Below are 12,012 nucleotides of genomic sequence, written 5' to 3'. Positions count from 1 at the left end.
TTGTATGCACATTCTTGTGCACTTGTTTGTTTCCTCAGGATAAACTCTGAGAAATGGAATTGCTGGATCAAAGAGTAATCTTGCAGGGTGGCAAGGAGAAACCTCCCTCTTCAGAGCATGTACGGATAGTAGGACCTCTGCTTAAGAAGAGAGCCAATAGTCCTCCTTCCTTATGAGCTCTTCTTCCACTCCACCTGGCCACCCACTCACATGGTCACGCCCAAGTGGTTAGCATTACCAGAAAATACACCATTACTGAAATATTGATTTCACACTTCCTGCCCGCAGACCATCACCTTCTACACTGCTCTCATTGCTAGACCTCTAATTTACTGGGGCCCATGACTTTTTCACTTTTTATCACTCCTCTCATGTCTTTTTTTTTTTTTTTTTTTTTTGAGGAAGATTAGCCCTGAGCTAAAATCTGCTGCCAATCCTCCTCTTTTTGCTGAGGAAGGCTGGCCCTGAGCTAACATCCGTGCCCATCTTCCTCTAGTTTATATGTGGGATGCCTACCACAGCATGGCTTGCCAAGCAGTGCCATGTCCGCACCTGGGATCCGAACCGCCGAACCCCAGGCTGTCGAAGTGGAACATGTGAACTTAACCACTGCGCCACTGGGCCAGCCCCACTCTCATATCTTTTTTTAAAGATGAGGTATAATTGACATAACGAGAAACTGCACATATTTAAAGTGTGCAATTTGATAAACTTAGACATGTGTATACACCTGTGAAATTGTCACCACAATCAAGATAGTGACCATGCCTACCACCTCCTGTGTCCTGTGACACAGTTCCCTGTGTCTATTGGTAATCCCTCCCTCTCAGGCAACCACTGATCTTCTTGTCATCACAGAGTAGTTTGCATTTGCTAGAATACTAGACAAATGGAATCAGATAGTATGCACTCTTTTTTGTCTAGCTTCTTTTATTCAGCATAATTATTTTGAGAGTCATTCCTGTTGTACGTATCAACAGTTCATCTTTCTTGCTGAGTAGTGTACCACTGTGTAGATAGACCACAATTTGTTAATGCATTCAAATCCTTTCACTTGTTGATGGACATTTGGGTTGTGTCTAGTTATTGGCTGTTACAAATAAAACTGCTATGGCTGTAATTAACAAGACAGGAAACAACAGGTGTTGGACAGGATGTGGAGAGAAGGGAACCCTTGTACACTGCTAGTGGGAGTGCCAACTGGTACAGCCACTATGGGAAGCAGTATGAGATTCCTCAGAAAATTAAGAATAGATCTACCATATGATCCAGCTATCCCACTGCTGGGTATTTATCCAAAGAACTTGAAAACGCAAAGGCATAAAGATACTTGCACCCCTATGTTCATCGCAGCATTATACACCATAGCCAAGACTTGGAAGCAACTTAGGTGCCCATCAAGGGACGAATGGATAAAGAAGATGTGGTATTTATACACAATGGAACACTACTCAGCTATAAGAAATGATGAAATCTGGCCACTTGTGACAACATGGATGGACCTTGAGGGTATTATGCTGAGTGAAATAAGTCAGAGGGAGAAAGTCAAATACCATATGATCTCACTCATAAGTAGAAGATAAAAACAATGACAAACAAACACATAGCAATGGAGATTGGATTGGTGGTTACCATAGGGGAAGGCGGGGGAGAGCAAAAAGGGTGATTAGGCTCACATGTGAGGGGATGGACTATAATTAATTTTTGGGTGGTGAACATGATGTAATCTACACAGAATTCGAAATATATTACAATGTACATCTGAAAGCTATATAATGTTATAATCCAATGTTACTGCAATTAAAAAAGAAAAAGAAAAAGAAAAGAAAAAATAAAACTGCTATGAACATTCATGCACAGGATTTTATATGGACATACATTTCCTTTTCTCTAAGGCAAATACCTTGTAGTGGAATAGCTGGATCGTATGGTAAGTGTGTGTTTAACTGTTTAAATTGCCAAGTGTTTTCCACAGTGGTGGTGTCATCTTACATTCCTAGCAGCAGTGTATGAGAGTTTCAGCTCCCCCACATCCTCACAGACACTTAGTATGGTCAGTCTTTTCATTTGCATTTCCTTATTGACTACTTACGTTGAGTGTCTTTTCATGTGCTTTTTTGCCATTTGTATATCTTTTTATTGAAGAAGTATCTGTTCACATCTTTTGTCCTTTTAAAAAATTTTGTTCTTTTCTTATTAGTTTTTAATAGAAAGTCCTTTAGTAGATACAAGTCCTTTATAAAATATCTGATATGCAAATTTTTTTTCTCAGTCTGTGGCTTGTCTTTTCATTCTCTGAACAATGACTTCAAACAGAAATGTTTAATTTTGACGAATTCGAATTTATCTATTTTATCTTTTATGGGTCATGCTTTGATGTCGTATCTAAGAACTCTGCCTAACCCAAAGTCACAAAGATTTTTTCCTGTGCTTTCTGCTAGAAGTTTTATAGTTTTACATTTTACATTTAGGCCTGTGATTCATTTTGAGTTAAATTTTACGTATGGTGCAAGGTATAGGTTGCAGTTCTTTTCTTTTTCTTTCTTTCTTTTTGTTTTTGCATTTAGATATTCAAGTTTTACAGCACAATTTGTTGCATTGCCTTTACATCTTTGTCAAAAATCAGTTATCCATATATATATATATATATATTTTATTTCTGAATACTCTATTCTGGTCTACCTTTACACCAATATTACACCATTTGATTACCATAGCTTTATAAGACCTGAAGCCTGGGCCGGGGCACCAAAGCCCTTGTATTTCATGTAAGCCACTAGTAGGAAAGGTCCCAGGCAATGGTTTCGCTTTGGTCGTTCAATGCTTTCTCACCTACATAATCTGAAAGTTACTAGTATTGTTTTCTCGGGCTCAGGAGGTCAGGGAGAATCTGGCTGAATAAATTCTATCCTCGGCTAATGCACCTTTAAAAATGGTTAAAACATGCCACAACTAGAAGGACCCACAACTAAAACATACAATTATGTGCTGGGGGGATTTGGGGAGAAAAAAGCAGAAAGAAAAAAAAAAGCAGAAGAAGATTGGCAACAGTTGTTAGCTCAGGTGCCAATTAAAAAAAAAAAAAGGTTAAAACATACCACCCACAAGCACAAAGTGTTCCTCTAGAGTTCTTCTGACATTGAGGCCAGAAGCCCTTAGAACCTGGGGACAAAGGAGTCTTCAGAAGACCTGAGAGAAGAGCTTGCATCTGTGGATAAACACAGGGACACAAGATAAATCCATCTCTAAACACCAGGAAATCAAAGGAGATGGCTCCACTTGCTCCATGAACTTGCTCGTGACCCTCCTCGTTTATGAGACCTCTAGACAGAAGTTCTGCTTCCTCTCATCAGAATTAGAATCTACGGGAAAGAGACTATTTATGTTCCTGGCGGGAGCCCACTAGCCTTGGCAGACAGGTTTTGCCGTCTTAAGCCCGACCCCATGAGACTGATCACTTCTCTGCAATCTTCAGGGAATGTGAGGAAGCTGAAAATGGACTTGCCTACACCCTTGTGCTAAACCCAGCTCTGCACCTAATTTAATTGTGGGAATCAGGAGTCTCCAAGGTTGAACGACTCATTAGGAGGACTCGTAGGACCCAGAAAAGCTGTTGTTCCCGTGGTTAAAGTTCATTACAGTCAAAGGATACAGACTGAAGTCAGCAAAGGAAAAAAGCACATAAGATGGAGTCCAGGAGAAACCAGACACAGGCTTCCGGTTGCCCTCTCACAGCTGAATTGCACAGACAGCACTCAGTTCTCTCAGCACTAATGTGTGACGACATGTGTAAAGTGTTGCCAACCAGGGACACCAAAGTTTTCACTGGGGGTCAGTCACAGAGGCATACAGTGCACATGTAACTGACCTTCACTACTCAGTGGCCAGCCACAGAGGTCACACATGTCTCGGGGTCTCAGGCAGACAAAACCTCCCTTATCAGGCAGCCTACTCCAAGGGCTCAGAGGTCATCTCCCCTCCCAGGTCAGGGGCCAGTCCTGAAGACCTTTGGAAGGTTGACTTTGGACAACCAAGTTCTGCTGAGTTAACCTTTTATTGACACTCATCTAGCGTGTATTACCTGTCACCTTTTCGTGTGAACTACATCTTCACCATGTAAGTCATGTCTCCGCAGCTGGGGTGGAGCCCACCATAAGAGGAGCAGCTCTCTTAGAGCTTTCAGTAGCCTGGGGGCTTGCTGAGTTCCATGTATATGTAGATATCCAATAAATATTCATATTTTATTATCAGGCCAGTGACCCTTGTTCAGGTCGTTCTCTGACCTGGGTTATCTTTTCCAGCTCCCTTCTACCTGTTATCCCAGTCTTAGCAATCCATCAATATCCAAGCCTCATGAGATCTTTCCCAACTGTTCTGGCACACATTAGGGTATTTCTGTTCTCAATTCCTGACATATTTACTGCCTATATACTCTATGTGACTTTTTATTACATTTGGCTTTGAAATGATACTTATCTGTTTTATGGGAGTATCTCCCAACTAGACTGTAAACTTCTGGAGAAAGAGGACTAGATTGTACCTGTTTTTTGCATTCCCTTTGATGCCCTGACACGATGGTTTGAATGTTTGTGGCCTCTCAAAATGTGTACGTTGAAACCGAATCCCCAGTGTGATAGTATTTGGACGTGGCTAGGTCGTGAAGGTGGAGCCGTCGTGAGTGGATTAGTGCCCTTTAAAAGAATCCCCAGAGAGATCCCTTGCTCCTTCTACCACGTGAGGTTACAGCTAGAAGGTGCTGTTTATGAACCAGGAGGTGGGCCTTCACCAGACATTGAATCTGTTGACATCTTGATCTTGGAATTCTCAGCCTCTAGAACTGCAGGAAATAAATGTCTGTTGTTTATAAGCCACTGACAAATAAAAATGGCAAGCAATAGGATATATTGGAGAATATGAGGAAGCCATTCGGTATAAACCTAATTCGGCCTGACCTTGTCTTTCCAAAAGGGCCTGACCGTGGCTGTTGAGCATCCATTGTATATCTGCTTTAGAGATTCCCTATGGCAAGAGGAAAGGCCCTTGAGATAAAGGTGCAACCTCCCTCCCCCTCCCAACTTTGGCGGCTGTGTCCATCAAGTGCTGTGCTGACAGGGCAATCTTGCGACTATTGTGGGAGGGACATTTCAATCATATGTAAAGCACCCTCTTTGGGGGTATATAACCATTCTGTACACCTCATTTCTTTGGTGCCCTTTCTTCCTTCGGGAAGAAAGGCCCCGGGCCATGGTCCTCAGATTTCAGCTCAGAATAAACTCACCCAAATTTTCATTTACAGATTGGTTATGGATTATTTTCGTCGACACCACCCAGTCTATGGTATTTTGTTATAGAAGCCCAAACAGACTAGGACCCCAGATCAGGGCCTCACCATAGTAGATGCTTAGCAAATATGAGATGGTCAGGGAAGGTAAAAATTCCCTTCTTCTTTGGGCCTTTTTTCCCCTCTTTGCTGAGGCCAAACCAATGCTTCTTAAATAGATGGAGAGAAATAGTGCTTTTCAGAGAAATGACAATAGCAATGAATAATCAGCACAAATTTTTTGCAGAGACTAAAGCTTTTATTCCAAGGAGTCATTTACTTTCTGAAGATTCTCTGAGTCCATTGTGAAGAGGACAGCCTCATTGATGCTCTGAGTGATGTAATCTATGTTATAGGCATTGATACAGGTGAAGTTGATACGACCGTTCTTGGGGACGTAAATATGCTTTTTCTTGACCAGGTATTCCACTTGTTGGGCTGGTAATAATCATCACAGGGTCTCAGATCCTGGGGTGGCCACCTCTAACTCCCCTCTAGCCCAGGGTGGATTATAGCGGATAGGAAGTGTCAGCATTTCTGGGGATCCAGAAAGGTCTTTAAGGCAGCTGCACTTTCCTCAGGGAAGAATCAAAATCTGGGGTGAAGCTAGGGACTGGTCACCTAGTCAGTGAAGTTTAATGCTCAAATACAAGCCCAAGGTCAGAAAGGGTGGAGCTACCCCCTCCTAGACACTTACAGCTGAGTCCAAGATAGCTATGGGTCCCATTCTGGTGGGTGATGTGATCCCAGGAGCCAGGAGTCCCCAGGAGCCTGAGCTTCTCCTTCACCTTTTCCTTGATCATCATGATGTTCTCTGCAACCTCTTTCAGACTCTGCTTCCTGCCAAAGGAATGACAGCAAGAAAGTAGAGTGTGAGCTCCAGTCTGTCCTGTCTCTCCCGCCCCCACCCCCAACAACATCCTCATTGTCCTTCCACCTTCTTCCCTTCAAAAGCCCCCAACCAGGGTGCCTGAGGGCAAGCCCGTGCAGCCAGGGACCTCGATGGTTATGAATGGGTGAATGGGAGGGGGACTTCAGCCCATACACATTTAAGCAAGCCAAGCAGGCTCTTAGGCAGATTGTGCCAGAGCCCTTGATGCTTCCTAATCTCGTCCTGCAATCTGGAAGTGTTCAAATAATTCATTGGCCTGTATCCAAAAAGAACATCCTATTACCAACTTCCCCAAGGTATGGCAGCCTTTGGCATAGGCACTGCCACTGTACACAGTGGGTCCTCAGTAAATGTTGATGAACGAATGGAGTAAAGAGGCGGCACGGGCAGGAAGAGAAGCACCCAGTTGAATCCTGTCAATGAGCAAGTCTATAGGTATCCAGAGGCTCTGCCCATCCTTTCCCGCCCCCACCCTTTGCCCTTACCATTCTCCCTGCAAAGCAGGGTTACAGAGGATGGAGGTGATAATGCGAGCACCCGTGGTAGGAGGGTTCAACCACAGGGCCCGGGCGAAGTTCATCAGCTGGGAGAGGACACACAGCAGAAGCTCGTTGTTGAGTGCCACCACGACTAGGATCCCTACTCCTTCATCTACAGTTTGGGGACAGACAGGCTCATTCTCAGTCTCATCCTCGTTTACCAAGACGTTCCTCTATGACTCTGCCTCCACCATTGCAGAAGAGAGGATTGAACTATGGGGCCCTCACCCCAGCCCAGCCAAGCTGCTATCCAGACCCCAGGAAGTTGCCAGAGGCTCTCCTTGCAGAAAAAGTAGCCATAAGTAAGAGTCTTAAAGGTGGAAGAAACTTAAAAGATCACTAATTCCTACCCCCTCATCTTATAGTTGAGGAAACAGAGGCCTAAGGGGGAGAAATGACTTAACCAGAGTCAGTTTTAGTAGCTAGTTCTAGTAGCTGAGCTGAGATGACACCACAGAACCTGACTTCTAGCACAACGCTCTTCCCTTCTGCCTCCACGGTGCTCTGACGGGACGCCTCAGCTCCCAGAGGGCAGGAGATGTCAGACACATTGTTTGTGCCATGGTGTGTGGTACCACTTCAGCACCAGGCCCTCCCTTTGCCTTCTGCCCATACCATACCGTAAATGCCAAAATTCTTGGACAGAGACTGGCTGCAGAAGAACTCAAAGCCTTGAGACACAAAATATTCTAAGAATCTAGTATCTTCTTCCAGGTCACCCGTGGATAAACCTTGATAGGGAATGTCAAAAAATGGGAATATCTGCTTGCTCTGTAGGAGAAAGGAGAATGGAAAAAGGATAAGACTGGGAAGCGAAAGGAGATGGTCAGAGGGGGGTAAGTCAGGCAGGAGGTCAGGCTCACCTTCATGGTGGCCATGAACTTTGCCCACTGACTTGGTGTCAACTTGCAGTTGCCAATGTTCCCGATCACAAAGACACAGCCACGTGGGGCCTGCTGCAGGTAGAGACTGTCTCATCAGTCACTTCCCCTACCAAGTGGTAGTGGTACCAAGGTATTTGGAGGAGATGTGATCCTTCTAGTTGGTTCCTACTAAAGGGCTAGGTAAATCCAAGGCTAGAAAAGACCTTGGATGACTGGGACGGGGGGGTGTGTTGGGGAGGTAGGGAAAATAAAACTTTAAATTGGGTCTGGGGAGTATTTTCTGAGCTGGGCCCCTCTACCTCCGCCACACTGAGGAGCATGTTGGGGTCTAGGCACAGCTGCGTGGAGTCCCAGAAGGAGTATTCATAAACTGTAAAGCCCATGTCCTGGAAAATAAGTCCGTGCGGTTCTGTGGAAACACAGCCCCCCAGCAGTTGGTAAACGGGGAATGGAGAGATGGAGGCAGACGCCCCAGAGAAGGGGCGTGAGGGTCACTGGTTGAAGGCGGGACAATAAGAGGAAAGGGACAAGCACACCTTGGCTTGTCCACCATTTTTCTCACGACGGAGAATGAGGACAACAGTGAAGATTGCTAGTGGGGTGGGAATCAGCAACAAGAGACAGGGATCTTCTGTCCTCCTCAGCTCACAGAACACTCACCTTTTTGAGAAGAAATGATGTAAACTACTTGAGAATCTCGACGCCAAGTTTTGAGGAACTGGGCCCCAAGTTGGAAGGCACCACTGTCACCAACAGTGTGCACACCCCCTCCCTATTAGCAAAAAACAAAACAGAAATTTAAAAGAGTCACGGTGATACTAGGACCACCTGCGATCCAGACCGTTCCCTCCCTGAGAGAGCCTGCACATCAACCATGTGGGTTGGTGCCAAGAGCACAGGCTTTGGGTTCTGAGCCCAGCTCTGCCCCTCAGTGACTAAAGCTTTGGACTCTCTGAGCCTCAGGTGTCTCCTTTGTCAATGCCAGGGACCCTGCAAGGTCCCTTTCAGGTTTAAGATCGTGCACGCTCTGGTCCCCATCCCTGTGTCTGGGTAAGTGCGGGAGGGCCCTTCTTCTCACCCTGTTCTCCACGATGACTTGGCTGTGCTTTCCAAAGAGGAGTTCCAAGGAGGCCTGGATGAACGATTTCATGCCCATCACCGGTATGTACTCATAGTTCAAGGAGGGATCCTCCGCGATCTGTAGTCGGATCTTGTGCACCACGGAAGAAACCCAGGGTTGGCCCTTCTTGGTCATGCAGACTGTGAGGGAACCGCAGAGGGAGCTCTGGAGGCCTGGCCTCGGGGTCTCCAAGGCTGGGCTCCACAGACAGCCCGCAGACAATTCATCTGTCCTGCCTTTCTTGGGGCTTTGGAAAGTCACCTAGGAAAAGACAACTTTCCCTTTCTTTCCCCTTTATAAAAACAACGTGCTGTTAGTGAATGCGTATAATTTTTGTCTTTAAAAAAACGACGACGACTAAAACCTATGCCATTTTAAAGGGTAAAAATGACATACAACGTGGGAGTTATGGCTACATGAGACTAAACAAAGGTAACGCTGACTTTCACAGCGGCAAGGGCTGGCTGCACAGAAGTGTCAATTTGGGGAACCATTCTTGGTTCAGGAACCGGGGAGACAGAGGGGAGAAGGAAGAGGCTGAAGAAAGTGCAATGCCCATGCTGGGCCAAAGCGTGGAGCTGGGGGAGAGGACACAGCTCTTAGCATTCCCTGGAAGCCGCCAGAGAATGGCAGGGGCACGGAACGATCGGAGGATTTTCCGCTCTTTTCCCCACTGGGCAACTCTGCTAACAGGAACAGACCTGTCCACTTGCAGAGGCTCAGGCTAGCTCCCGATTCCTCTGTGGCAGTAGAATTCTGCCCTCCTAGAGGCAATTCTGATCCATCAAGTCACAGACTCGGCAACTACTAGGCGTCTACCTTTATAGGCCAGGAACATCTTGTTGGGGCAGTCGTCTTTTTTGTAGGTCTTTAACAAGCTGCCTTCTAGCTTCTGGGCTAGGGGCACATCCATGAACACTGAAAGGGTGGACATCACTGAGATGAACGTAGAGCCAAGACTATGACTCCGCTCTGTGTTCCTCCCCGCTCCTGCCCGCGAGCCCTCCTCCAAGCCGGGACCACACAGGCCTGCCCCTTCCCGGAACCCTCGCAGCTCCAAGGCCCAGAGGCTCTGGACAACTTGTCTCCAGAGCAACAGAGTCCCACACCTCCGTCTCCACGGGGATATTCCATGGCCCCAGAGGAGAATCCCCTGAGAGAGTGGGCTGGGGGAGGGGGAAGGAGGACCTGGTGCTCCAGGCACTTCTCCCTGACTCACTGCCTTCTCTTCTCCAGCCCCAAGTCGCCCAATCCAAAATAACAAGTCAGCCCCTCAGGAGAGAGGGCAAGGCAGGCAGCCAATGAGCCAGGTGAGGGCTGCTCCTGCAGAAGGGAAAGCCCCAGACCCAGCGTTAATGCAGGCCCAGGGACATGTTTACCAAGCTTCTGCTTTCATTTTGGTAAGGGCTCCAGACTTTAAAAGGAATAGAAAGAAAGCACTGTTCTCTTCCACAGATATTTTCATTGAAGAGTCTTATATTTAGAAACAGTATAATTTGCAACTTGGTAAACTAGTCCTATTTCTCTCGGTTATCTGGAGTCAAGACCTCTTCATTTGTTAACTGTTTAGTGGTGGCCCAGCAGCACGGGTAGGAGGCAGAGGTCAAGGGCAGAAAGAGCCTCTGTAGGATCAGTCTTGCATTTTGCTTTCTTTTTCTTTTCGTCTTTAAAAATAACTTTGTAAATGATTGATGTAGACACTGTTGGTGTCCCACCAAGACGCCCTTTACCAGCCCTGCAGGTGGATAAGGCTTACCTTCCTGAGCTACCTTCTCTGGAGAATTGCCCTTGGCTGATGGCGCTACCTCACCTGGAAACCACCCGGAAGGTCACACCCCCACCAATAAGGGTGGCCAGTGACTGCCTGATCTAGGCATACAAAAGGCCAAGCCCCTTGTCCTGGGGTATCTCTGGGGCTCCATTTGCACTCCAGGGCCCACCCCCAAATCAGGCCAAGGCTAGACTTGACCTGGAACCACATCCTTGCAAGGCTCCTCCCCCTTCCCAGTCCTGCTTCCCTCAGTCCCTGGCAGGTTCCTCCTACAGGGCCCTCCCTCTGCAAACCACGTGCCCCAAATTCCTGTCTCAGGCTGCCCTTCCAGGGAGCCTGCCTTGAGACAAGTGATTAGGAAAGTCATCCCTATTATTGTAGAAAACCTCAAAACTTCAAAAAAAACTATAATTTTCCTACGATTTCCTACGATCAATCCATAACCAGTGAACATTTTAGTGTATCTCCCTCCAGTTTCTTTTCCATGATGTTTATATTTTAAGATACTCTGTGTCCAAATTTACATGTCATTTTCATCACACTTTCTTCACATTTTAGTTGTGAGAATTTTAACCTGTGTGCCAATGAGAACTTTTTATGTTACAAGTAATAAAAAACCCAAGTCAAACTGGCTGGAGAAAGAGAGAGCATTTATTGGCTCTATAACTGGGCAGGCCAGGGTACATCTGATTTCAGTCGCAGTTCAGTCCAGAGTGTCACATTGTCATCAGGGTTCCAGCTTTGTTCTCTGTGGTTCCCTTCACTCTGCTCTTCTGAAAGTTTCAGATTTGTTCTCTGGCTGACTCTGAGCACAGGAGCAAAAGCCAATGCAGCAGATGCACAAAATGGTACATATTTGAGGAATTTATGTCGCAGCTTTATTTGCAAAAAAGCTAAATGCCAATTACTGAAGGAGTGTTTAAAATAATAATGCACTATCGATGTAAGGGAATTCTATGCAGCTGTTAAAGGCAGCCCTATGTGTACAGCTGTGGAAAAATCTCCAAGATACATCATTAAGTAAAAACAAGGTAGGTACAGAATAGAGAGCAAAGTGGAGCAGATTTCAGGGGAAATAAAAGATACATTTGCATGTATATGCATAGCAAATTTCTGGAAGGATCCATGACAAGAAGCAGGCGACTGTGATTAGCTCTGGAAAGTCGAACTGGGTGGTCAGTGGACAAGGACAGAAAAGAGGGCTGACTTGCTTTTCACTGTATACCACTTTGTACCTTGGAAAGGTTAAACCACGTGCATAGATTTCTCATTCAAAAAGTATTTATGTTTTGAAACAATGGCTGCAGCCTTTCCAGACATCACACCCTTACTATCCAGAGGAAGAGAGAACGGCTCTCCTCTTAGCTCCCTGGAAGGTTGAGGAAGTTTCTATCCCTGAAGCCCCCAGCCTCCTTTCTCCCTCCTCTGGGCTGCAGTGAGTCACTGGCCCACCCGTGACCTTACAGCTGACCTTACAGGTGACCTT

The 12,012-nt window shown here is 46.0% G+C and overlaps 1 protein-coding gene across 1 annotated transcript; it reads right to left on the bottom strand.

The window, feature by feature from the left end:
• Positions 1-5,557: 5,557 nt before the first annotated feature.
• GOT1L1 (glutamic-oxaloacetic transaminase 1 like 1) lies at positions 5,558-10,004 on the bottom strand. The gene is made up of 9 exons (XM_008543928.2): positions 9,575-10,004; positions 8,714-8,895; positions 8,296-8,407; positions 7,935-8,044; positions 7,615-7,707; positions 7,372-7,522; positions 6,698-6,863; positions 6,018-6,160; positions 5,558-5,758 (listed from the first exon to the last, which is right to left on the bottom strand). The coding sequence occupies exons 1-9, from the start codon at positions 9,687-9,689 to the stop codon at positions 5,580-5,582; spliced, it is 1,251 nt and encodes a 416-aa protein (XP_008542150.1). The 5' UTR covers positions 9,690-10,004; the 3' UTR covers positions 5,558-5,579.
• Positions 10,005-12,012: the final 2,008 nt, after the last annotated feature.

Source organism: Equus przewalskii, chromosome 28 (assembly GCF_037783145.1).
Source record: "Equus przewalskii isolate Varuska chromosome 28, EquPr2, whole genome shotgun sequence".
NCBI classification, from domain to species: domain Eukaryota; kingdom Metazoa; phylum Chordata; class Mammalia; order Perissodactyla; family Equidae; genus Equus; species Equus przewalskii.
Note: the sequence above shows the minus strand (reverse complement) of the source record. Positions and strands in the feature narration are given on the sequence as shown.